The sequence below is a fragment of the Bufo bufo genome, chromosome 2 (assembly GCF_905171765.1).
Source record: "Bufo bufo chromosome 2, aBufBuf1.1, whole genome shotgun sequence".
Classification (NCBI taxonomy): domain Eukaryota; kingdom Metazoa; phylum Chordata; class Amphibia; order Anura; family Bufonidae; genus Bufo; species Bufo bufo.
Window position 1 is genome coordinate 118032980 of NC_053390.1, and position 27367 is coordinate 118060346.

The 27367-nt window shown below is 42.6% G+C and overlaps 1 protein-coding gene across 1 annotated transcript in view; it reads left to right on the forward strand.

Annotated features, from left to right (window-relative positions):
- Positions 1-27367, forward strand: part of MRPS27 (mitochondrial ribosomal protein S27) — a 117379-nt gene that overhangs the window by 69776 nt on the left and 20236 nt on the right. Inside the window, exons 8-10 of the mRNA XM_040421471.1 lie at positions 1672-1774; positions 10376-10518; positions 25740-25892. Coding sequence (XP_040277405.1) covers positions 1672-1774; positions 10376-10518; positions 25740-25892 — 399 coding nt within the window. The remainder of the gene's footprint in view (positions 1-1671; positions 1775-10375; positions 10519-25739; positions 25893-27367) is intronic.

A 27367-nucleotide genomic window follows, 5' to 3' on the forward strand; every position in this document is an offset into this window, starting at 1 on the left:
TTTCTACAATGGGGTAATTTATGCGGGTATCCACTATGTAGGCCCCACAAAGTGACTTCAGACCTGAACTGGTCCTTAACCCCTTAAGGACTTAGGACGTACCGATACGCCCTATTTCCCGAGTCCTTAAGGACTCAGGATGTATCGGTACGTCCTAACTTTAAATTGCGGCGCGGCGGGGGTTAATCGCAACAGGATGTCCGATGAAATCATTCAGCAGGCATCCTGTCACAATGCCGGGGGAGGGGGCTCCCGTGCCCCCTTCCCCATGTCAGCGATCGCCGCAAACCGCAGGTCAACTCAGACCTGCGGTTTGCGGCTTTTACCTTATCCGGCGGGCGGCGGTGCCATTGGGTCCCCATGCGGCTGTAGGGGGGACCCGATGGCATGGAAGGCAGCGCGATGTCTAAGGAAGGCATCGCGCTGCCTTCCGGTGACGAGCCTGAGAGATCCAGCCCCCTGGATCTCACAGGCCGGAAGCTGTATGAGTAATACACACAGTATTACTCATACAGGCAATGCATTCCAATACAGAAGTATTGGAATGCATTGTAAAAGGGATTAGACCCCCAAAAGTTGAAGTCCCAAAGTGGGACAAAAAATTAAGTAAAAATAAAGTTTTCCCCCCCACAAATTAAAAGTTTCAAGTAAAAATAAACAAAAACGTCATTTTCCCCAAATAAAGTTAAAAAAAATTGGGAAGAAATAGGGGGGGAAAAAAAGTATACAAAAATGATATTATTGTGTAAAACTTAAATAAATAAATAAAAAGTATACATATTAGGTATTGCCGCGTCCGTATCGACCGGCTCTATAAAAATATCACATGACCTAACCCCTCGGATAAACACCATAAAAAATAAAAACTGTGCTAAATAAACAATTTTTTGTCACCTTACATCACAAAAAGTGTAATGGCAAGCGATCAAAAAGTCACACGCACCCCAAAATAGTGCCAATAAAACCGTCATCTCATCCTGCAAAAATCATGAAAAAATTATGGCTCTCAGACTATGGAAACACTAAAACATGATTTTTTTTGTCTCAAAAAAGAAATCATTAAATAAAAAAAAAGGTATACATATTAGGTATCGCCACATCCGTGACAACCTGGTCTATAAAAATATCACATGATCTAACCTGTCAGATGAATGTTGTAAATAACAAAAAATAAAAACGGTGCCAAAACAGCTATTTCTTGTTACCTTGCCTCACAAAAAGTGTAATATAGAGCAACAAAAAATCATATGTACCCTAAACTAGTACCAACAAAACTGCCACCCTATCCCGTAGTTTCTAAAATGGGGTCACTTTTATGGCGTTTCTACTCTAGGGGTGCATCAGGGGGGCTTCAAATGGGACATGGTGTCAAAAAAAACAATTGTGCTGCCATCTCCACCTGAAATACACCTAATTTAGGCGTATTTCAGATTAGTAAATGACACCCTAAGGTCCTATATTGTCGCCATATCACTGAATTTGCTGCCAAGTGGGCAGCTCCCTGTTGAAGCTACTCATACTGGTTGGAGAGGTCTGACCTATGCCCCATTTATTTTATCCAAAGAAAGCCTTCTTTTTAGTAAAGCAAATTCAACTTTGTGCCTACAGCTAGGAAAGAATGACATACTGTGTGAAATGTGCTTCAAACGAAATGTGTTTTTATCAATTTAGTGGGAAGAAGAAAGAAATCTTGGTGCTTCGCTCCTCCTGGCAGGCTTACGTCAGGAGAACACAGTGGGGCTCAGTTCTCAACTGTATGGATACACACTGTTGGGTAAGGATTACCTTCCAAAACACATACTTGTATATAGCGGTTCATCCTGTGTTATTAAAGAGGTTGTCCGAGTGTTTTATACTGATGACCTACCCACAGGATACTGTACGTCATCAGTATCTGATCGGTGAGGGCCTGACTTCTAGCACCCCTGCTGATCAGCCGGTTGAAGATGCCACGAGCGCTGCAGCCTCTTCCTAGGCCAGTGACGTCACGGTCATCAGTCACATGGCCTAGACTGCAATACTGAGCACAGCCGCTGTTCAAAAAACCCCTTTTAATAGCCAACTTTCAGAGTTCAAGGGATTGTCTGGTGCTGAAAGTATATATTAAAGGGGTTATCCCATGACTAATGTAAAAAATAAAAATCAGACATCATATAGTACATGACAATCTCTACCTAACAAAGCTAGAACCAGCCCTGTACCTCACATGGATCCAGAGATCTCCACATTCATTGCTCTGCTAGATTTATATCAAGCTGACGGCTGAAGGGGAGTGTCCTTTCTGCTGCAGCTAAGGGGGCGTGTCCACCTATCACAGCTCAGGAGGCAGTTGGAAGGAAGAAACTGAGCATGTGCGGCCTTCTCAGTGAGCAGTACAATGAAATAAGGAAAAAAAAAAAAAACAGCAGGTGGCGCTATACAGATACATTTTATTGAATAACTCAGTGGCGCTGCTAATCTTTTAATTACTTGCAATTACAAAAGAATTCAGGTCCAGCTGCTGGTTTAAAAACTGTAGAATATTTTTCTTTGGACAACCCCTTTAAGTACTTTACTACAGAAGTTTCCCTGTTCGAGCTTCTCATCTGTTAGACAGAGAGGAAAGTAAAGCATGCCTTCTTTCTGGAACAACAAACACATCTGTGCATTACATAGACAGGATATTAACCACCTCCGGACCGCTGTACGCAGATTCGCGTTCCGGAGGTGGCAGCCCTGCGCTCAGCGACGCATATACGCGTCATCTCGCGTGAGCCGGGATTTCCTGTGAACGCGCGCACACAGGCGCGCGCGCTCACAGGAACGGAAGGTAAGAGAGTTGATCTCCAGCCTGCCAGCGGCGATCGTTCGCTGGCAGGCTGGAGATGTGTTTTTTTTAACCCCTAACAGGTATATTAGACGCTGTTTTGATAACAGCGTCTAATATACCTGCTACCTGGTCCTCTGGTGGTCCCCTTTGTTTGGATCGACCACCAGAGGACACAGGTAGCTCAGTAAAGTCCCACCAAGCACCACTACACTACACTACACCCCCCCCCCCCCCGTCACTTATTAACCCCTTATTAGCCCCTGATCACCCCATATAGACTCCCTGATCACCCCCCTGTCATTGATTACACCCCTGTCATTGATCACCCCCCTGTAAAGCTCCATTCAGATGTCCGCATGATTTTTACGGATGCACTGATAGATGGATCGGATCCGCAAAACGCATCCGGACGTCTGAATGAAGCCTTACAGGGGCATGATCAATGACTGTGGTTATCACCCCATATAGACTCCCTGATCACCCCCCTGTCATTGATTACCCCCCTGTCATTGATCAACCCCCTGTAAAGCTCCATTCAGATGTCCGCATGATTTTTACGGATCCACTGATAGATGGATCGGATCCGCAAAACGCATCCGGACGTCTGAATGAAGCCTTACAGGGGCATGATCAATGACTGTGGTTATCACCCCATATAGACTCCCTGATCACACCCCTGTCATTGATCAACCCCCTGTAAAGCTCCATTCAGATGTCCGCATGATTTTTACGGATGCACTGATAGATGGATCGGATCCGTAAAACGCATCCGGACGTCTGAATGAAGCCTTACAGGGGCATGATCAATGACTGTGGTTATCACCCCATATAGACTCCCTGATCACCCCCCTGTCATTGATCACCCCCCCTGTCATTGATTACCCCCCTGTAAAGCTCCATTCAGATGTCCGCATGATTTTTACGGATGCACTGATAGATGGATCGGATCCGCAAAACGCATACGGACGTCTGAATGAAGCCTTACACGGGCATGATCAATGACTGTGGTTATCACCCCATATAGACTCCCTGATCACCCCCCTGTCATTGATCACCCCCCCTGTCATTGATTACCCCCCTGTAAAGCTCCATTCAGATGTCCGCATGATTTTTACGGATGCACTGATAGATGGATCGGATCCGCAAAACGCATCCGGACGTCTGAATGAAGCCTTACAGGGGCATGATCAATGACTGTGGTTATCACCCCATATAGACTCCCTGATCACCCCCCTGTCATTGATTACCCCCCTGTAAAGCTCCATTCAGATGTCCGCATGATTTTTACGGATGCACTGATAGATGGATCGGATCCGCAAAACGCATACGGACGTCTGAATGAAGCCTTACACGGGCATGATCAATGACTGTGGTGATCACCCCATATAAACTCCCTGATCACCCCCCTGTCATTGATCACCCCCCCCTGTCATTGATCACACCCCCCTCTCATTGATCACCCCTCTGTAAGGCTCCATTCAGACATTTTTTTGGCCCAAGTTAGCGGAATTCTTTTTTTTTTTTTTCTTACAAAGTCTCATATTCCACTAACTTGTGTCAAAAAATAAAATCTCACATGAACTCACCATACCCCTCACGGAATCCAAATGCGTAAAATTTTTTAGACATTTATATTCCAGACTTCTTCTCGCGCTTTAGGGCCCCTAGAATGCCAGGGCAGTATAAATACCCATGTACACATGTGACCCCATTTCGGAAAGAAGACACCCCCAGGTATTCCGTGAGGGGCATATTGAGTCCATGAAAGATTGAAATTTTTGTCCCAAGTTAGCGGAACGGGAGACTTTGTGAGAAAAAAAATAAAAAATATCAATTTCCGCTAACTTGTGCCCAAAAAAAAAAATTTCTATGAACTCACCATGCCCCTCATTGAATACCTTGGGGTGTCTTCTTTCCAAAATGGGGTCACATGTGGGGTATTTATACTGCCCTGGCATTCTAGGGGCCCCAAAGCGTGAGAAGAAGTCTGGTATCCAAATGTCTAAAAATGCCCTCCTAAAATGAATTTGGGCCCCTTTGCGCATCTAGGCTGCAAAAAAGTGTCACACATGTTGTATCGCCGTACTCAGGAGAAGTTGGGGAATGTGTTTTGGGGTGTCATTTTACATATACCCATGCTGGGTGAGATAAATATCTTGGTCAAATGCCAACTTTGTATAAAAAAATGGGAAAAGTTGTCTTTTGCCAACATATTTCTCTCACCCAGCATGGGTATATGTAAAATGACACCCCAAAACACATTCCCCAACGTCTCCTGAATACGGCGATACCACATGTGTGACACTTTTTTGCAGCCTAGGTGGGCAAAGGGGCCCACATTCCAAAGAGCACCTTTAGGATTTCACAGGTCATTTACCTACTTACCACACATTAGGGCCCCTGGAAAATGCCAGGGCAGTATAACTACCCCACAAGTGACCCCATTTTGGAAAGAAGACACCCCAAGGTATTCCGTGAGGGGCATGGCGAGTTCCTAGAATTTTTTATTTTTTGTCACAAGTTAGTGGAAAATGATGTTTTTTTTTTTTTGTTTTTTTTTCATACAAAGTCTCATATTCCACTAACTTGTGACAAAAAATAAAAACTTCCATGAACTCACTATGCCCATCAGCGAATACCTTGGGGTCTCTTCTTTCCAAAATGGGGTCACTTATGGGGTAGTTATACTGCCCTGGCATTCTAGGGGCCCAAATGTGTGGTAAGGAGTTTGAAATCAAATTCTGTAAAAAATGACGAGTGAAATCCGAAAGGTGCTCTTTGGAATATGGGCCCCTTTGCCCACCTAGGCTGCAAAAAAGTGTCACACATCTGGTATCTCCGTACTCAGGAGAAGTTGGGGAATGTGTTTTGGGGTGTCATTTAACATATACCCATGCTGGGTGAGAGAAATATCTTGGCAAAAGACAACTTTTCCCATTTTTTTATACAAAGTTGGCATTTGACCAAGATATTTATCTCACCCAGCATGGGTATATGTAAAATGACACCTCAAAACACATTCCCCAACTTCTCCCGAGTACGGAGATACCAGATGTGTGACACTTTTTTGCAGCCTAGGTGGGCAAAGGGGCCCATATTCCAAAGAGCACCTTTCGGATTTCACTCGTCATTTTTTACAGAATTTGATTTCAAACTCCTTACCACACATTTGGGCCCCTAGAATGCCAGGGCAGTATAACTACCCCACAAGTGACCCCATTTTGGAAAGAAGAGACCCCAAGGTCAAAATCATCATTTTCCACTAACTTGTGACAAAAAATAAAAAATTCTAGGAACTCGCCATGCCCCTCACGGAATACCTTGGGGTGTCTTCTTTCCAAAATGGGGTCACTTGTGGGGTAGTTATACTGCCCTGGCATTCTAGGGGCCCAAATGTGTGGTAAGGAGTTTGAAATCAAATTCTGTAAAAAATGACCTGTGAAATCCGAAAGGTGCTCTTTGGAATATGGGCCCCTTTGCCCACCTAGGCTGCAAAAAAGTGTCACACATCTGGTATCTCCGTACTCAGGAGAAGGTGGGGAATGTGTTTTGGGGTGTCTTTTTACATATACCCATGCTGGGTGAGATAAATATCTTGGTCAAATGCCAACTTTGTATAAAAAAATGGGAAAAGTTGTCTTTTGCCAAGATATTTCTCTCACCCAGCATGGGTATATGTAAAATGACACCCCAAAACACATTCCCCACCTTCTCCTGAGTACGGAGATACCAGATGTGTGACACTTTTTTGCAGCCTAGGTGGGCAAAGGGGCCCATATTCCAAAGAGCACCTTTCGGATTTCACAGGTCATTTTTTTACAGAATTTGATTTCAAACTCCTTACCACACATTTGGGCCCCTAGAATGCCAGGGCAGTATAACTACCCCACAAGTGACCCCATTTTGGAAAGAAGAGACCCCAAGGTATTCGCTGATGGGCATAGTGAGTTCATAGAACTTTTTATTTTTTGTCACAAGTTAGTGGAATATGAGACTTTGTAAGAAAAAAAAAAAAAAAAAAATCATCATTTTCCGCTAACTTGTGACAAAAAATAAAAAGTTTGATGAACTCACTATGCCCATCAGCGAATACCTTAGGGTGTGTACTTTCCGAAATGGGGTCATTTGTGGGGTGTTTGTACTGTCTGGGCATTGTAGAACCTCAGGAAACATGACAGGTGCTCAGAAAGTCAGAGCTGCTTCAAAAAGCGGAAATTCACATTTTTGTACCATAGTTTGTAAACGCTATAACTTTTACCCAAACCATTTTTTTTTTACCCAAACATTTTTTTTTTATCAAAGACATGTAGAACAATAAATTTAGAGCAAAATTTATATATGGATGTCGTTTTTTTTGCAAAATTTTACAACTGAAAGTGAAAAATGTCATTTTTTTGCAAAAAAATCGTTAAATTTCGATTAATAACAAAAAAAGTAAAAATGTCAGCAGCAATGAAATACCACCAAATGAAAGCTCTATTAGTGAGAAGAAAAGGAGGTAAAATTCATTTGGGTGGTAAGTTGCATGACCGAGCAATAAACGGTGAAAGTAGTGTAGGTCAGAAGTGTAAAAAGTGGCCTGGTCTTTCAGGGTGTTTAAGCACTGGGGGCTGAGGTGGTTAAAGCATGCTGTGCTGTGTTTCAGTCCATGTCATAGACATTGACTGAAGCTGTAGGATACAGGTGAAACTCGAAAAATTTGAATATCATTTATTTCGGTAATGCACCTTAAAAGGTAAACTAACATATGAGATAGACTCATTACATGCAAAGCGAGATATTTCAAGCCTTTATTGGCTATAATTTGGATGATTATGGCTTGCAGCTTATGAAACCCCAAAGTCACAATCTCGGATCCCCTCTGCTCAGGGGGTATGGATTAATTAGCTGACTACAGTGTGACACTTTGAGCCTAGAATATTGAACCTTTTCGCAATATTTTAAGTTGCATTACTAAAATAAATGAACTTTTGCACGATATTCTCATTTTTCGAGTTTCACCTGTATATGCTTGACTGCCACTCCTGTAACCCCTTTTCTGGCTATTGGTGGGGATACCAGCGCTTGCACTCCACTGATCTAGCATTTATTGGATAGGTGATCAATTTTACAGTCTAAGGGCTCATGCACAAGACTATATGTATATGACATCTGCGTCTGTGTTGCATCCTTTATTTTTTTTTTCCACAAATCCATTTTTAATAATGACAGTACTTGTCCGCGAAAAAGACAAGAATGAGTGATGTTTTATTTTTTTTGCGGAACCGACATGCGGCCATACGGACATGTAATGCACACAAGGTCATTTCCATTTTTTTTTCAAGCCTCATTAAAGTGAATGGTTCAGCATACGGGCCTGTTAAAAAACTAAACGGAAACAAACTACGTTCGTGTGTGCATGAGCCCTAAAATAGCCCTTTAATTTCAGTGAGACATGTGCAGTGCTTCATTTGCCCTGGGGCAACGCTGCAGGGAAGCTGAACGCCAACAGCTTACAGCTAACTGGTGCATCATTCAGTGGGGCAACCTAGTATTAGCTCTTTGTAAGGGCTCGTTCACACGAACGAGCTGTTTTATGCAATCTGCAAAACACGGATGGCGCCCGTGTGCCTTCCGCAATTTGCGGAACAGAACAGGAGGCCTATTATAGAAATGCCTATTCTTGTCCGCAAAACGGACAAGAATAGGACAGCACTCAAAATTTTTGCGGGGCCACGGAATGGAGCAACGGATGCGGACAGCACACAGAGTGCTGTCTGCATCTTTTGCGGACTTATTGAAATGAATGGTTCCGCATACGGACCGTATGCGGAATGCTGAAAACGGCCGGTATACGGAACGCATAATACGTTCGTGTGAACACTAAGGAATTGTGCAAAGTAGGCAGTCGTGATGTCATCTTACTGGTGAAGTCAGGCTGTATCTCTTTACATACTGTAAAAATACTGTGTACAGTCATAGGAAACAATATATATCCCCGCACTCGGCATCTCCCCTATCTTTATGCTATGCTGCCCTCATATACAGTTAAAAAAAAAGACTATCAGCAACACCATCCACAATATTGCAAAAAGTGTCCAATAAAATACGGAAATGAAAAGTGCTTTTTAGATTTTCAGGATTTGTTAAGGCCAACGATCCATGATCTCTGTGGGACTTCTGCTGTGTCACTTCCAGTCCATGTGGAGGAGGGGGAGCCCTGCCTCTGATGCGCTCACATCACATTACATTGACAGTCCCTGGACTCTGTAGCCGATACTGTCATGTCATGCTTCCTGCTCTCTCACAAAATCTAATTGAACAGGCTTGTCCAATATAAGCCCGGGGGCCCAGTCTGCCTCTAAATATAGTTCAATGGACGGGCAGCGGCTGCGAACTTTGTCACCGCTCTTTTACCCTCCGAGCCACCGATGCCATTTTGAAATGGAGGGGGGGATGCAGTTAGTTTGTCTCGTTCCAGGAAGGCATGGATTTTATTGCACTGTGCTGCTGACTGCTCAGCAGACGACAGGATTGTGTTGCCAGAGGGAGGAAATATTATTTGTGAGGGACAAATGAAGGTGATAATTGCTCCAGAGACTCCTGTGCAGGCAGTCCTACGATGAACGCTGCGCAGCTGCTTCTTCTGAAGATAAGGATTATCCCCCTCAAGATGGCTGTTTATTCAGTATTAAAGCCAACGCCGAAAGTTCACGCTGCTGCTCCTGCTTGGCGAAATAGAATTACACTGCATTTTGTTTGTATATTTGCAAAACCCCAAAAAAAGACTGAAAAAGGAAAGTTTTAATTAAAAGCAAGAAAATAACGGGGAAACAAATTTCAGCATGTTTTTATGAAAGAGGATTCTGGTAATCCCTGGCAGACAGAAGTATGTTAAATACAGTATTGTATATAAACCACTAGAACCGCAGCTGCTTGGAAAGGTTTATTGCTGAGCCAAAGGCAATTTATCAACTATTGCTCTCTTACTTAGACTCACTGCCAAAACTGTAGAGAAAATTCCAATTTAAAGGGCATCTGTCATCAGTTTTTTACATATGAAACAGGCTGACCTGTTGCATCTGCAGCTGAAGTCATCTGTGTTGATCCCATGTTCATATGTGCCTGCATTGCTGAGAATTTTTTTTGTTGAAATATATGCAAATGAGCCTCTAGGAGCAATGGGGGCGTTACCATTACACCAAGAGACTCTGCCGCTCCCTCTCCACTTTGATTGACAGGACCAGGCAGTGAAAACCTCATCATGCCTGGCTCTGTCAATCAAAGTGGAGAGGGCATGGCAGATGCAGAGAGAGCTGAGCCTCTAGGTGTAATGGCAATGGCCCCGTTGCTCCTAGAGGCTCCTTTGCATTTATTTAAAAAATCATTTTTCTCAGCAATGCGGGCACATATGAAGATGGGACCAACACACATGCCTTCAGCTGCCAAGTGCACATGTAACAGGTCAGCCAGTTTCATAGGTACAAATCTGCTGACAGATGCCCTTTAAAACATAGATACCTCAAATGTACATGGGTCAGTTCATATACTGTATATATATACTTATAGATTTTTCCTTTTGTTCAGGAAAGGTAGAACTTTCCAAAGGTCTAAGAGCGGTCTACACCCAGATGCCCCTAATGTGGAAAAATGGGTATTTTCAGAGAGCTTTGGATGTTATGGAGAAGGTCTCTCAGCTGCCTGGCGAAAGCAAGATATGCAAGGATACTGTGAGTGTGCAGGATTGTTCATAAAGTATCATTCCTAATACCGGCTTCCATCTCAAATTAGCTTTTTATCTTTGGCAAGGGAACTAAGTTGGTAAGGTTTTGGTGGTGGTGCATTATGTCTGTTATACAATACATTCCAGAACTCTAAGGGTTACATAGCATCATAAATCAATATAATGCTATGCGACCCCGCTAGTGCTGGAAGGCCAGGACGGGAGTTGCTGCATACTCGCGCTGCGAGTCCAATGCGTGGAACTCGTTTGTCTGAAAGAGGCCTTATAAGCTTACACCTTGCTTTCATGGATGGGATCGGAGATAAATCGGATCACAGCTGTTTACTCCTTAGATGTGGCAGTCAATGATAACTGCATCTAAATGGTTAGACAGAGAGTCTCTCCTCTACCGGTGTGATGCGATCACGGATTACCAATGGGTTTCTGTGGCAACACAGGGCTTATCAGTGCTCTCCAGGCGTGCCATGCACAGATGTCAGTTTTTCACTGACAGGCATATTACACTGCAATGCAGAAGTATTGCAGTGTATTATATCAGTAATCAGGACTAGAATAAAAAGGTTTTAGAAAAAATAATAATAAAAAAAATATATAACGTAAAATATAAAGATTTTTTTCTGTAAGGGCTCACTCAGACGGCCGTATACTGTCTGCAAAAAATGCGGATACGTTTTTTTTGCGAATTAGATGCGGACCTATTCACTTCTATGGGGGCCCTTTTCTTCCATTCCACGGCTCTGCAAAACAAATGAAACATGTCTTGTACTTTTCAGTGAAAATCAGGATGTGGCCCCATTGAAGTTTATGGGTCCGCAAAAATACGGAATGCTATCCGTTTTTTTTCGGACATGCTGAACTGTCTGCAAAAAAACGGATCCGCATTTTTGCGGACAGCTTATCGCCGTCTGAATGAGCCCTAGATGGTCCTTTTATTTTACGAGGGAAAAAAATAAAACATAGTTGATATCGCCACATTCATAATGACCTGTACAATAAAATAAACATTAAAAAAAAAAAAAAAGGACATACAAAAGTATTTTTTTTAAAACATGCCCAAAATTGCCTTTTTTTGGTTGTCCCACAGAAAATAAGTCCTCATGGGGCTCCATCGAGGAGAAAATAAAAATTATATGGGTTTTTAATTCAACGACATAGAAACAAAGCTAAATTGACAGAAAAAAAACTAAAAACAGATTGCCTTGCAATGTATGGATACGGATATGTGGATATGGATACAGTGTTGTGCTTGGGGAGCACAGAGAAGGCCGTGGCACTCACAGGAGCGCCGCGGCCTTCTTAAACAGCTGATGGTCGGGGGTCCTGGGTGTCGAACCCCCACTGATCAGATACTGATGACCAATCCTGAGGTCCCTGTCCTTACAGCTGTAAGGCCTCTTTCAGACGGGCGTTGCGGGAAAATGTGCGGGTGTGTTACGGGAACACCCATGATTTTTCCGCGCGAGTGCAAAACATTGTAATGCGTTTTGCACTCGCGTGAGAAAAATCGTGCATGTTTGGTACCCAAACCTGAACTTCTTCACAGAAGTTCGGGCTTGGGATCGGTGTTCTGTAGATTGTATTATTTTCCCTTATAACATGGTTATAAGGGAAAATAATAGCATTCTGAATACAGAATGCATAGTAAAACAGCGCTGGAGGGGTTAAAAAAAATTTAACTCACCTTAGTCCACTTGATCGCGCTGCCGGCATCTCGTCTGTCTCCTTCTTTGCTGAACAGGACCTGTGGTGAGCATTCATTCCAGGACCTGTGGTGACGTCACTCCGGTCATCACATGACCCATCACCATGGTAAAAGATCATGTGATGGATCATGTGATGACCGGAGTGACGTCACCACAGGTCCTGGAATGAATGCTCACCACAGGTCCTGTTCAGCAAAGAAGGAGACAGACGAGATGCCGGCAGCGCGATCAAGTGGACTAAGGTGAGTTAAATTATTTTTTATTTTTTTTAACCCCTCCAGCGCTATTTTACTATGCATTCTGTATTCAGAATGCTATTATTTTCCTTTATACCCATGTTATAAGGGAAAATAATAATGATCGGGTCTCCATCCCGATCGTCTCCTAGCAACCGTGCGTGAAAATCGCACCGCATCCGCACTTGCTTGCGGATGCTTGCGATTTTCACGCAACCCCTTTCACTTCTATGGGGCCTGCGTTGCGTGAAAAACGCAGAATATAGAGCATGCTGCGATTTTTACGCAACGCACAAGTGATGCGTGAAAATCACCTCTCATGTGAACAGCCCCATAGAAATGAATGGGTCGGTATTCAGTGCGGGTGCAATGCGTTCAACTCGCGCATCGCATCCGCGCGGAATTCTCGCCCGTGTGAAAGGGGCCTAAGAGTTCATCCTTCCGTCAGCTGATCAGCTTTCACTATTGGGAAAATGACTGCAGTTGGGATGTGTCCATCTTCGCCACCAAAATTTGTTTTATTGTTCCACTGAAATGAAAAATGAAGCAACTTTGCAAATTAGTCTTGATTAAAACTTAGGTCTGCACGGGACCTGTTGATTTAAGTGTCTCCTTGGTAACAGACTAAAAACCGACTCTGCGGTCATACTCCCTTCCACCTTTTTCCTACCTCCCTGTAGCATACGTTCATAAGTAGTAACAGAGGACAGATAGACGGGAGGATCTGACTACACAGGGTTTGTTTGTAGTCAGACACGTAGGGGGAAATTTATCATCTCCCTGCGCCTCTGTTTTTGGCGTAAAAAAGTAGCAGACCTCATGTTTGCAACTTTTTAAATGTCACAACAAATTTTGTTACAAGTGGCGTTTCTGCGTCGCCCTCGCCACTTTCTGAAAAGGGGGCTTGGTGAGGACAGGGCTAGTGGTCCTCCATATTTATCTCTTATTTGTGCCGGTTTTCAGGCGCACATGAAGATAGAAATCTACGCATCTGCTGCAGATTTCATTGACAGCCGGTGTATACGCCTAATTTATGACGTGGCATGCATCTCTTCATAAATTAGCCGCATCCTCCAGCAACGCAGCAGATTTTAAAGAGGAGTTTATAAAGCTCCCCCATGGATCTGTGGAGGCACATAGATCTGCATGAGTGCCGCAGTCAAAAGACATTTTTAATTAAGACTATAATCAAAGTTGGTTGCATATCACCTTTATTGAAGAGCATAGGCCAGAAATGAATCAAGGCCATAAATCGGGGTCCTCACATGTCCCTGTATGGGATTAATATCCAGATCAGCTGAATTTTATCAGGTAGCAATACACTATATCCAAAGTAATCTGTCATTTGACCTTGCATAAGTAGCCATCTCAGAGGCTTGTGTGCGGAGCATGAGAATGACTTTACTAATGTCACTCATCACATCACAAAAGAGATTCTATTCACACCAGTAAAATACAAATTCCTATAGGTCGGGGGTCTTCCATATACATACAGCCCCGCAACCATCAGCTGCTTTTAGCCGCTTTAAAGCCTTGGATCTGATTTCCGGCCTTGCTTTTAATAAGTCCCTCTGGAGATCCAGACAGACTCGCTGCAGTCAGGTTACATGTTCTCAACTGATTAACCATTCGAGAACAGAAGGCTAGATATAAAAATAGCCGCATAGTCAGAACGTCTAAATTCTAATAACTCCAATAACTATAGATCTTGTATCGTGTGCACCCGAAATACAGTCCAGGGATACTTCTATCGCTCAGCGGAATCCACCATTTATAGATGGTGTTAAAAGGGTTGTCTCACTTCAGCTAATGACATCACGTAGACCGAATTAATACAAGGCACTTACTGATGTATTGTGACTGTCCATATTGCCTCCTTTGCTGGCTGGATTCCTATTTCCATCACTTTATACACTGCTCATATCCAAGAGTTATAACCACCTAAGGTAGCCAGGATGGGAGCTGCTGTGCATGTATGCCAACACACGCTCCCATGGTCCCGGCCACAAGAGAGACCAGCACCTTTTCCTATTTTGTGCAAGCACGACCACCGCCACTGTATTGCATGTTGGTAGTAACCCCTAGAAACCAGCAGTGTATAATGTGATGGAAAAATGAATCCAGTCAGCAAAGGAGGCAATATGGACAGTCACAATACATTAGTAAGTGCCTTGTATTAACTTTCTCTACATGATAAATGCCATTTTCTGAGACAATCCCTTTAAGAAAAAAATCTGAGATTTCAAAACATCAGTGAGTATTATGGGTACTAGTACCAGGTGTGAAATGTTACTTCCAGAGACTAGGGCCCTGTTCACATCTGCATTGAAGTTTAGTAAGGCGTTTCCATTCTATATTTTACAAAAAATAGAGCTGCAGCTAGCACAAAACAACAGGATGGACTCCATTTAAATGACTTTAAACAGCAGCGCTCTTGCATCAGTTGCTCTTGTCCTGAGTTGGTGGTGCCCACTGTCACAGGGCACAGTCTCATCCAGTATTTTATAGATAAAATTATGCAAAATCTGTATAGAACAGCAGTCACATCCCCTCTGCTCTTAAAGGGGTTTTCTAGGCTTTCAATATTGATGACCTATCCTCAGGATAGGTCGTCAATATCAGATCGGTGGGAGTTCGACACCCGGCACCCCCACAGATCAGCTGTATGAAGAGAAGGCGTGCGCCGTGACATCTCCGGTCTCCCTTCTTGCTTGCCATAGACGTAGCAGCAGCGAGCAGGAGACGGCACAGAACGTGCCTTCTCTTCATACAGCTGATCAGCGAGGGTGCTGGGTGTCAGACTCCCGCCGATCTGATATTGATGACCTATCCTGAGGATACGTCATCAGTATTAAAAGCCTGGAAAATCCCTTTAATGACAGGAGTAGCTGTCACTCAGAACAGAAGGGATTCAGAGAGCACTTCACAGTGAAGCTCCGCCTCCTGGGCATTTGCAGGACCCGAAACTGGCAGAATAAAAGTTGATATCCACACTACTCCTCTTAATAAAGGCTCCACCAAAGGTCTGTTGTACTGCTCTCCCTTTTCCCTCCCTAGTGCTGTCAGTGGTTTACCATGAAAAACTGTTGACAGACTCCCTTTAAAAGGAATGTTCCACTACTACTTATCACGTATCCAGAGGATAGGTGATAAGTGTCTGATCGTGGGGGGTTTCTACTACTGGAACCCCCAGCAATCCCAGAGTGTCCAGGAATAAAGGAATGGTGGAGAGTGACCTCTTCTACATTGACTCCTATAGGACTGATGGTGATAGCCCTGTGTTGTACTCAGCAGGCCCATAGAAGCGAGTGGAGGGCACACAAGCACCACCGCCTCATTCCCATGGGGCACTCCAGTACTTTTTGTGTATGTTAGACGTTCATCTCCTATACTGTGAAAAAGGGGGACAAGTATTGTTATCGGGAAAAGCCTTTTAAATATGAAGCAGTAATTTTAGGCTCATTTTAATTTTCCATTGTGGTCTGTTCCATCAGGTTTCCATTGCTTTTTGATGGCAGAATAAGCCACTGAGATACGTTGGTATATATTACACAACAGATCTGCCAAGGCTCCAGTAAAATGTATACATTTTACTTGTGTGAACAGAGCCTTCACAGGGCTAACCAATATTTCTATGTCCCAGATTGTGTGACTACTGAATCGGTAGTACTGATCATAAAGTATATTCACAGTTGGGAAGTATGCCAGAGGGGCACTCATTTCCTTATGTGAGATGTCGGTCGTAACTGACACATACTTCAAGCACCATTCTGTCACCTTCAAAGATACTGTACTGTTTTAATGTTCTTACAGAGGCTTTTCATAACCCAGCAAATGGTGATCAGTATAGGAAGGTCTGGAAATACGTATGAAGAGCAGTGAAACCTGATTCTAATCCACCCCTGACATGATTCGGACGTGTCTCTTCACTCTTTAATCCAGTCCCAGCACGGCTTTAATATGTGCATGAAAATTGGATTATACAGTCCTCACATAACATTTTAATTTTCTAGTGCACATTTGCATTTTCCTATTTGACATGGCTGTGGGTGTCAATATTTCATGATTTACATGTTTAACCAAAATGTAATTTTTCTCTTTTTTTTTATTATTTTCAATTTACAGCTAGTAACATACATAGTATTAGTAACATAGTATATAAGGCCGAAAAAAGACATTTGTCCATCCAGTTCGGCCTGTCATCTTGCAAGTTGATCCAGAGGAAGGCAAAAAAAAAACCTGTGAGGTAGAAGCCAATTTTCCCCATTTTAGGGGAATAAAAAATTCCTTCCCGACTCCATTCAGGCAATCAGAATAACTTCCTCTATTATTCCTGCCAAGAAGTTTTTGAATGCATTGCCAGCCGTCTGCAATAAAGGTCTATTGCTAAGATTAAGATCGCATAGCGATCGAAACGCATGGGTATTAGTGCCTTCACCCTGCTGTGGATAATTTTATCGTAACATGGAATAAAGATTTGGAGTTTTACTTGCCTTGAGAGCTGGACGACTTTCTATTCTAGATCTTTACTTGCTTAGCTAAAGACAAAGTCCATGCACTGAGGTTTGTGTCCTGCCAGTAAGCTGGTTGGTTTGCATGGTGCTGTTTTCAAAAGTCCAAATGCCCCTGCACAGTCTGACTCTATCCAGCCTGTGCTGCCAGTGTCAGACTGTGCAGGGCCAATCCCCAACTGGTCACACCCAGCTGGACCTTTATTGCAGACCGCTGGCAATTAATTCATAGACTTCTAGCAAGAATAAAAGAGGAATGACACAATGAGTCACAAGTAGAAATGCTCTGATTTGAAATACGCAGGTTCATTACATTATTTAACTTGCGTAGCAACACGTCTTTCAATTGACTAAAATGAAAGGGCTTGTACCACTACTAAGGTCTATCCCTTATGTGAGTACAATTCCTCAGCTGTCTCCAGCAGTGACATAGAGTTAATGGGAGCGCCAGTGCCCATGTATGACCGTCACTCCATTCAAACGAGGGAACACGCCCTGTTCCTGTTCTGATGCTTACAGGGTCCTTGTTGGTCTCCACTACCTGCTCATCCCATTGCAAATGGCAGAAAATGCAGTAGTGCCCACCTTAGCCAGGGACTGATTGAGATGGCATTTTCTTCCCACTGGGACCAGAAAGTGGAGACCAGTGGGTACCTCTTGGTAAGTGTCGGGATAAATAATGCATTTTTTCCCCAAACCACTCTGCCCCCTTTAAATAAAACAATGTCTCTGAATTTCTTAAAGGGGTTTTCCCATAAATATGTACGTTGGGGATATCTCTAGGATTTTTCATTCTTAAGTGTACGGCTCTAATAATAATAATGGCTCCACTAAAGCATAGAAGACTTTTCAGATTTCTCGAAAATGGGTCAGTGTAGCATGTCTCTGACCATAGCCTAGTCAGTAGTGGGACTGTCTGGAGAAGGTGCCCATGAGAGTACGGGTCCTGTGATCCATGGATCGGTTGGAGGTCCCAGCAGTGAGACCCCCAACAGCAGGTGAGTCATGGTACGTCTTGGCGATAATTTTTGGAACAACCCCTTTAATTCTATTTTTCATCATGCACATGCTCTTAATATCTCAGTGAATATAAGAATAATCTACTGCTACTTTTTCCCTTTCCATTTTTCTGAGCTATTTCGCAGTCTTTTACTCTGCATTATTGGTGCTCTGCCAGCATTCAGAGAGAATTACTATGCAGATGGGCTTATGTCGGAGCTGCTGCAGGTCACAACAAGACGCTGACAAAGCCTCAGGTTTAAGTTGGCAGAGAATTGGGATAAATGAGCGCAGAATACAATGCCATATTTCTGCCATTGTTCATTTACGTCTTGCTGCCTAAAATCACTGTGAATCTGTGCATTCTACATGATGTAGTATATTCCCCGTGTGTTATTGCTTGCTTCAAACAAAATTGATGTGTGATAGAAATCTTGAAGACGCGGAGAATACATTTTTTCTTTTGCTTATTGTACCCATTCTCTGTATTTTTTTCTGTGAATGTCACAGGACTGAAAGCCCCTAAGTATTGATTTTGTGTTCCCTTCCAGACTTGTAAAACTAGTAGCAATGCTTTTAGTAAAAGACAAAGATATCAGTACTGTATATCCAAATATATTACATCTATTAAGTAACTGTAATGGTTCATTCATTAGAGACAAAAGGATATGCTTCATATGCAGTAAGTGCCCTTTATCCAAATTGAACACAGTGGTCCCTCAAGTTACAATATTAATTGGTTCCGGGACGACCATTGTATGCTAAAACCATTGTAACTTGAGTATTCGGTTCCAAAGCCCCAAAATGTCATCCAAGGTAAGAGAAGATGAAGATTTAAGAAAAATAAGCGGATAAGACAGATAAAAGAAGTCCTTACATATAACAGTCAGGAATAGCTGCTAACTAGCAACTAATACATGAAAAAGGAAATTTCACGGCACTTCCCAAAAATAGATACGTGTTTATTTCACCAGATGCAACGTTTCGGTTCTCCCTCTGGAACCTTTCTCAAGCAGTGACAAATTCATGGTGCAAATTGCATATATTTATACCACACATGTGATTATTGGATAATCAAAACAATCAAGTACAAAAATATAAAAAGTGCATGATTAGAATATTAAAAACGCATATAAAACAGTGTATAATATCATACATATAATGTGTATACATTTATATGAAATATTCAAAATGTGCAAATAGAATGTACAAAATCGCAGAATTCATAAGTGATCCATAATTCATTAATTACAAACAAATGTGAATAAACCCTGGTTTGTGATGAAAAACCTAATTGATGCGTGGGGGGAAGGAGTGAGGCATCCTGGTCACACGGCCACTTCCATCCTCAGCCTCACACTATGCTGCTTTGCCTGAAGCACATGATAATAGTCACAGGATAGGACAAGATCACGTGACCATGTATTATGCAAACGTATCATGTCTTATTCAGCTATAATGGCCGTAGTAAGAATAAGTATTAATTGAAAATTAACCCCTCTTTTTCGTTCACTACCGCCCCTCTCCAGTATAGTCCCCTCAGTGCATAAAATGAACAACAATCCACAAACATCAGCAGAATTCATGGATGGCTGGACATTACAGCATCAATAAGAGGAACCAATCCCCAGAGGAAGTTTGGCCCCAAATCAAACACTAAATAATCTAATGACTAATATTCGGGCCTTATGTTTGGGTGTCTTTAATGTGACATTCCAAAAATGGAATATAATAATATATATCATGTGGGTGAACTATCCAATGGGCCACGTGTGGATTAAATAAACTATGGCAGAAACAGTATTGCTCCCACAGCACCGGACTACCATACAATGAGGAAATTTCATGGCAGGCAACCCCGCTAAGGGTGCCATCCAAGAATATCCTCATATAGTGAAAAGGTAAGACATAAAAAAAAAACTTAGCGAGGACCCTCCTGCAACCGTGGTACATAAAAGGTCGCCACCAAGAGAATGTTCAGGTAAGGCTCCTCACTGTGTCTACGGCAAGAGGATCCTTCCCAGGCAAATATCCATCCAGTACATTACTTTTATGACATAGTGGCCCAACAGAAGTCCCTCCTGAAGTATAGAGTAAAAAATGTGTATATTAACTACCCATAATAAACGCATCTCAACGTATAATGGCCTGTAACAAGGAAAGAATAATGATAAACAAAAAAAGTGAATAAAATGAACAAAAAATTTGCAAAAAAAGGGGGGGATTCAATAGTTGTGTGCTGTTTCATGCTGATAAGTAGGCTTCTTCCTTCACACACCATCAATTTACACTAAAAACTAAATAGAAAAATATTAGTATTGTAGTTTCAGTATGCACCACATTCCAGAAGAGACAAAAATCAGATACAACTCTGTCTATGGGGGAATTTTTATAAGAATACCCGGTCTAAAATCCACATTAAGGATCCATTCACACGTCCGTTGTTTCTTTCCTGATCTGTTCCGTTTTTTGCGGAACAGATCTGGACCAGTTCTGTGCCCATTCATTTTCAATGGGTCCTGAAAAAAAAAATCTGACATTGAGCTGTCCGATTTTTTTCAGGACCCATTGAAAATGAATGGGTACAGAACTGGTCCAGATCTGTTCCGCAAAAAACGGAACAGATCAGGAAAGAAACAACGGACGTGTGAATGGACCCTTAGTCCATTGGGTCTCAATGAATTCAGAGTGGCAATCCAATACATCTCACGTTTTTTCAAGGACTAAATTCTGTTCCCTCCCCTAGGTGAAATGAGCGCATGATCAATCAAAATGCATTTGAACTGGCTTTCTTTATGGTCAAACTCCATAAAATGTTCTGATACAGGAAGATCAATTATGTTTAATCACAAACCAGGAGTTATTCACATTTGTTTGTAATTCATGAATTATGGATCACTTATGAATTCAGCGATTTTGTACATTCAATTATTTGCACATTTTGGATATTTCATATATGAATGTATACACATTATATGTATTATATTATACACTGTTTTATATGCATTTTTAATATTCTAATCATGCACTTTTTATATTTTTGGACTTGATTGTTTAATTATCCAATAATCACAGGTGTGGTATAAATATGTGTAATTTGCACCATGAATTTGTCACTGCTTGAGAAAGGTTCCAGAGGGAGAACCAAAGCGTTGCATCTGGTGAAATAAACGCGTATCTATTTTTGGGAAGTGTCGTGGAATTTCCTTTTTTCATTTATGGTTTGACGGGAGGATCACCGCCACAGCCGCTGGCACTCCTTTTTCTACTTTGTTCTACTGTTGGTTGCAGGGCTGCCCAGCTGCTTTGACTTAGCAACTAATACAGATATTTTATTAGAGAAGTGGCCTTGATTGGTTGGATCTGAGTCTGATCCATTGTATGTTGACTCTGGTTTCAACTTACGATGGGTCAGAAAAGACTATTGTATGTTGAAAATATTGTATCCTGAGGCCGTTGTATCTTGATGGACAACTGTATTCGAAGTCAGGAGACGTTTTTCCTGCATGTCTGGAAGACCATTTACATGCAGAGTGTCACATTTATGGAATAGATACTCAGCTTCTATGTCTTCTAGATATACTTCCAGTCTTATTGTAGAACTGTGGATTAGCCGTCTGCCTTTTTGGGAGAACTTACATTGGGTTGCAAGCTGGTTTGTACTCGGAATGCTGTACTTTTTTCATTGCAGCTGAGTATTGCAGCCTTGTCAAATGGATGGGACAGCCTCAGAACTCAGATTTCAGCTTTGAATAGGCTGGAGCACTCTCACGAGCGCCTCTACCCCTCCAGACAGCTGATCAGGAGGGTCACTGAGAGTCAGCCCCCCACCAATCTAATATTGATGGCTTACTCTAAAGGCCCCTTTACATAGGAAAACATAGCACGCAATTAGCGGGATCGATTGTGATAATTGCCTGCTCGTCTGAGGAGGTGAGAGCTTCATTTAGGGATTACTGCTAAGCAATGATTTAGTTAACGGCATCAGCAATACTTTCACCCGGTGAACGAGTATGTGCTCCTCCTTCAGGTATTTACGGGAATCTTTACAGAGGGCAGTTATTGGGAACGAGTGTACCTAGGAATAATCCTTACCGATAATTGCCTCAATCATTGGCCGTGTAAAAGGGACCTTAAAGGGAACCTGTCATCTGTTCTATGCTGCCCTCACTGGGGGAAGCCTAGTGTACTGGCAGACCCACTCATTTCACTGGTCTTTCACTGCTGTCATGGCAATCAGTACTTTTAGAGTACTGACCTCACGAAGTGTACGCCAGCACTGTGAAGGAGATGAGTTTGGTGCTGCTCGCTGTCCTTGCCCTCCCCCTCCTTCTGAGACAAGTTTGCTGCTTTAGTGTTTTTAGATCTTTTTGTCAGATGTGTCTATGGTATACTGAAGTACAATTATAAGCATTTCATAAGTTTGCTTTTTTTTTTTTTTTTTTTACTTTCATTGACTAGTACATCAAGTTTATGCAAAGACTCAACATTTACAGTGTTGACCCTTCTTTTTCAAGACTTCTGTAATTCACCCTGGCCCACTGGTATCAGCTTCTAGCAGGGGCAGACTGGCGACTTAAAGTGGCCCTGGAAAAAAAGCCTAAAAGTGGTCCCAATGTTGTAGGTGGGTCCAAATTTACAAAAGGTAGGGCAGCACAAGTAGACAGGGCCAATACAATTTGCCAGAGTCAGTAATAGCGTAGTGCAGCACAGAATACAGTACCATCCCACAGAATTAAATACCTCCCCAGAAGCTGTCCCTCTGTGGTGGCCATATTCTGTCCTCCTTTTCCAATTGTCTCTAATATGGATATGGAGCAGGGGGATCAGGAGGTGAGATGTGGGCCACAACACCAGGCCCAGCCCTACCTTCAGCATGCTGCCTAGACTTCCACTAATAATGACCTCTATAGTTCCCCCAGTAGTATGTACCCGGCCAGTGGCAGAGAGGGGGGGCTCAGGTGACCCTATGGGCATTGGCCCACCAGGAACATTCCCTGTAGGGTCTATGGCCAGTCCGTCCCTTGCTTCTGGGCCAACCTCTTCTTGCCTCATCAGTGCTTGGCGTTTATCACAAGTTCTTTGTTTTTGTTTGTCCACCTGCTTTTTCAGGATTGAAGACAGGTTCTCAATGGGATTGAGATCCGAGGAGTTTCATGGCCATGGACCCAAAATTTCAATATTTTGTTTACCGAGCCACTTGGTTATCACTTTTGCCTTGAGACATGCTGGAAAAAGTATTGTTCATCATCAGATTGTTTCTGGATGGTTGAGAGAAGTTGCTCTTGGGGGATGTTTTGACCCCGTGTGCTTAGGCAGAATTGTGAATGAGTCCACTGCCCATTATAACAGCATCCTGTTACTGCTGTCAGAGTCAGACCATACCGTACTCTGCAGACAAGGAGAATGGTAACATCCAGCTGTCATTTTATTTACATAATTCCAGGAGGAATAATGGAGAAATCATACAACCCTGGGTTCCAAGAGTTCTGCAAGTGATACTGCCAACTCCTCCTAAAATCATGTGATGATGATGAAGAGGACTGCGGTAAATGTTGTGGTGTTTGGTTTGCAGAGAGCTGTTGCATTGTATGTAATGTTGTGGGTATTATAACATTTTGCTGCTCACCCTCCATATAGAGAAGTGGGGGATGTGGCAAGCATTGTGTGCCCTACTGCCTTTGTGTAATGCATACATTTTGGTAATTATCCACTTCCACATATTTTGATGACCTTGTGGACGCAGAAGGTATAGGATCCCTATGGCTTTGGCAAGGCTTTGATTTTTGTAACTTCCCAATTACCACAAACCTCACAGGGTGATCTTTCTCCAGGAAGTTCATGTTGTTTCTGATCACTGGGAAGGACTGGCATGCTTCTGGGATCATACTGGTTTTTGTTTAATTATATTCATGTCAGATTACTCCAATAATGAGATAGAGAACGAAAGCAAGAGAGGATGCCAAGGTGCAGCAATCCTACCCTGGCACTTTTATGTTCAGAGCCAAATAATGCTTTGCGGTTGCCAGGATTTTCCAATTAAATTCTGTGTCTGTGAAGCCTGCAAGCAGAAAGCAGCCTTTCACTTGGCTGAGCGCCTGTCGGCCTTGGTTTGACCATAATACAGTTGTGCGTGCAGCACTCGCTACCTGTACTCATTGTACGGACTTCAGACTGTTCTAGTACTCGCCTAGTACAGCCTCCCAGATCGCTCTTATTTTCTGTATGATTGCTAAAATTCACAGTTAATAGTTATTTCTGTCTTGAACACGTCTAAACTTTTTACAGTTTTTTGGGGGGTACTGTATCTCCTTATGGAGAGCGCCTTAATCGACTTGAAGAGTCTTCTAGGCCAGGCAATGCTCCCCTGGAATTCTGGGAAGAAGGTATGCAAATGAGCTTTTAACTTTCAGAAGAAGAGCTTGCTAAGAGCTCATTTGCATACTTCCCTAAATTTTCACTCTTACAGTATTAGTAAATTTGCCCCATTGTCCTGTAGATTATTATAGGTGTCTGTATTTCTTTAAAGGGGTTGCACAGGATAAGAAAAACGTGTCTGCTTTCTTTTAAAGGGAACCTGTCACCGGGATTTTGGGTATAGAGCTAAGGACATGGGTTGCTAGATGGCCGCTAGCACATCCGCAATACCCAGTCCCCATAGCTCTGTGTGCTTTTATTGTGTAAAAAAATCGATTTGATCCATATGCAAATTAACCTGAGATGAGTCCTGTCCCTGACTCATCTCACATACAAGACTCATCTCAGGTTAATTTGCATATGTATCAAATCATTTTTTTTTTTTACACATTAAAAGCACACAGAGCTATGGGGACTGGGTATTGTGTATGTGCTAGCGGCCATCTAGCAGCCCATGTCCTCAGCTCTATACCCAAAATCCCAGTGACAGGTTCCCTTTAAGAATAGCACGAAAACAGCCCGCAGGTTTTATGTGGTATTGCAGCAAGGCTTTATGAAAAGGGGTTGTCTGAGATAATTAAAGCGGTTTTCTGATTTATTTATTTTTTTAACTGATGACCTATCCTCTGGATAGGATATTAGTATCAGATCGGTGGGAGTCCGAAACTCGGGACCCCTGATGATCAGCTGTTTGAGAAGGCAGTAGCGCTGCGGCCTTCTTCCAGCTTTTCCTCGGCCAGTGACGTCACGTTCATTGGTCACATGGCCTAAGCGCAGCGCATCCCCATTGCAGTGAATCGGGGCTGAGCTGCAATACCAAGCATAGCTGCCATACAGTGTAAGGCAATGTGCATTTCGAAGGGGGGGAAGGCCGCGGCGCAACTGCCAGTACTGGTGCTGATCGGTGGGGATCTGGGTGTCAGTCCCCCACCGATCAGATACTGATGACCTAGGATAGGTCATCAGTTTAAAAAACCTGGTGAACCCCTTTAAAGCGATTTAGTGCTATGCAGCAATACCACATACAGCCTGTGGACAGCTATGGCACTCTTCCTGGAAGAAAGCAGCCTTTTTTTTTTTTTAATCATATGCAAACATTTTTCAACATGGCATCAAGTAGGCAAAAGAGCTTCCTTGTAGATACTTGGTTAGGTGTGTATGGATGTAAGGTCTCTGGTAGTTTTGCTTTGTATTTCCAGTAATATTGTAATCTGCCTTATGGGAAGGATTGGAAGTGGGCCTAGGGGTTATTCACTTCTCCATATTATAACTTTGACTGCAAAGTTTTATCTTGAACATCCCAGCCAGTAATGACTATCATCTTCATCTGTCTTTTTACAGATTGATGTTCTAAAATCTGCATTAGCGTCTGCCATTTCTAGTCTGTTGGAAAAAACCGAAGAGACGGAAGTTTCAGAAGACAGGTCGGAACCGCCTGAAGCTTCGGAGAAGACAGAGGCAGATTTGCTGCCGGAATACCTTTCTAGATTTCAGGTGGGTTGAAGCTGGTTAGAAAGAATCTTTAATATGTAAATAGTCTTCATTTTTGTCGTGCTGACATTTTCTTCTTCACGCTTCACCGCGTCTGCAAGCGAACAAAACACATCAAAATTACATGTAAATCATCTTCAGTAAAAAAAAAAAAATTGCACAAGAGGGATCCAATGCTGAAGGTCACGTGTAGTGTATTTTATTTTGCCATTGTCTGCCGGGATTCTTCCAACCCCCACTGACTTTCTAAGAAGCAGAAACCTATTAGCTAAAGTAGCATGTCATTGTAGGCCCATTACTCATTCATGGAAGCTGTCTTATGTTAACACAAATCACCATCTGCAAAATACATAAAAATGTTACCTCTTTCCTCCAGTAAATGAGGAGATCAGTAACTGGCAATTGTAGCATTACATGGAGAAAAACTGTGGGGGTTGTCTTCACTTATGAGATGGTAACAACCCATGTTTACTGGCACAAGATTTAGTCAAGGCTTCGTAGATACGAATGTTCTCAGGAGCAATTCTGACTTTGTGTTCTATTGTTAGTGGTAATCACTGACTTGCACCCTTCCCCTTGTCAGTTGTCAACTTTATTATACATTTCCTGGAAAAATATCACAGTTCTTAGTAAGGAGTTGCTGTTGTTTGTAGTATGCCCATACCCATGAGACAGGTGCTGTTCAGCCAAGAGGTATCTCCCCCAACCCCAAAAACACGCACTTGGATCATGTTTATGTGCATGCTTATTTCAACTGGAAAAGGGAAATACACTTATGGGCAGACATGTCTGACAACCCTGTCTGTCGCCGGTGCAAAAGATTGTACATGTAAAATCCAACATGTCTGCTCCTACATTTCTGTTGGGCAGATGTTGAGGGCCTGTTGGATTGACAAATCTTCAACTTTTCTGGGATTCTGTCCTCAAGTTTTTGTTTTTTGTCTATGGCAATTTTTGCTCATTCATCCAGAAGAGCAAGTTAGACACTGTTAGACAAGATTGCCTGGCTCACAATCTCCATTCCAGTTTATTCCAAAGGAGTTTGATGAGGTAGAGATCAGGATTCTGTGCAGGCCACATCAATCCCACCAAACTATGGCTTTATGAACATTGCTTTGTGCACTGGGGCACAGTCATGCTGGAAGAGAAAAGGGCCTTCCACAAGCTGTTCCCACAAAATTGGAAGCATACAATTGTCCAAAATATCTTGTTATGCTAGAGCATTAAGATTTTCCTTCAATAGAACTTAGTGGTCTAGGTCAACTCATAAAAAACGGGTCCATAGCATCATCCCTTCTCTTACAACTTTATAGTTGGCACAGTGCAATGTTTGTAAAGGCAGACTGCATAGATGGGGCCTGGATTTTATACAGGTGGTTGTCAACTTTGGACGCTCCTTTTTTGTTAGAAGACTTCTTCCTAAAGCAAGCATTTGTCAGATCATCCACACGTCACACAACACAAAATATGTGTGACTT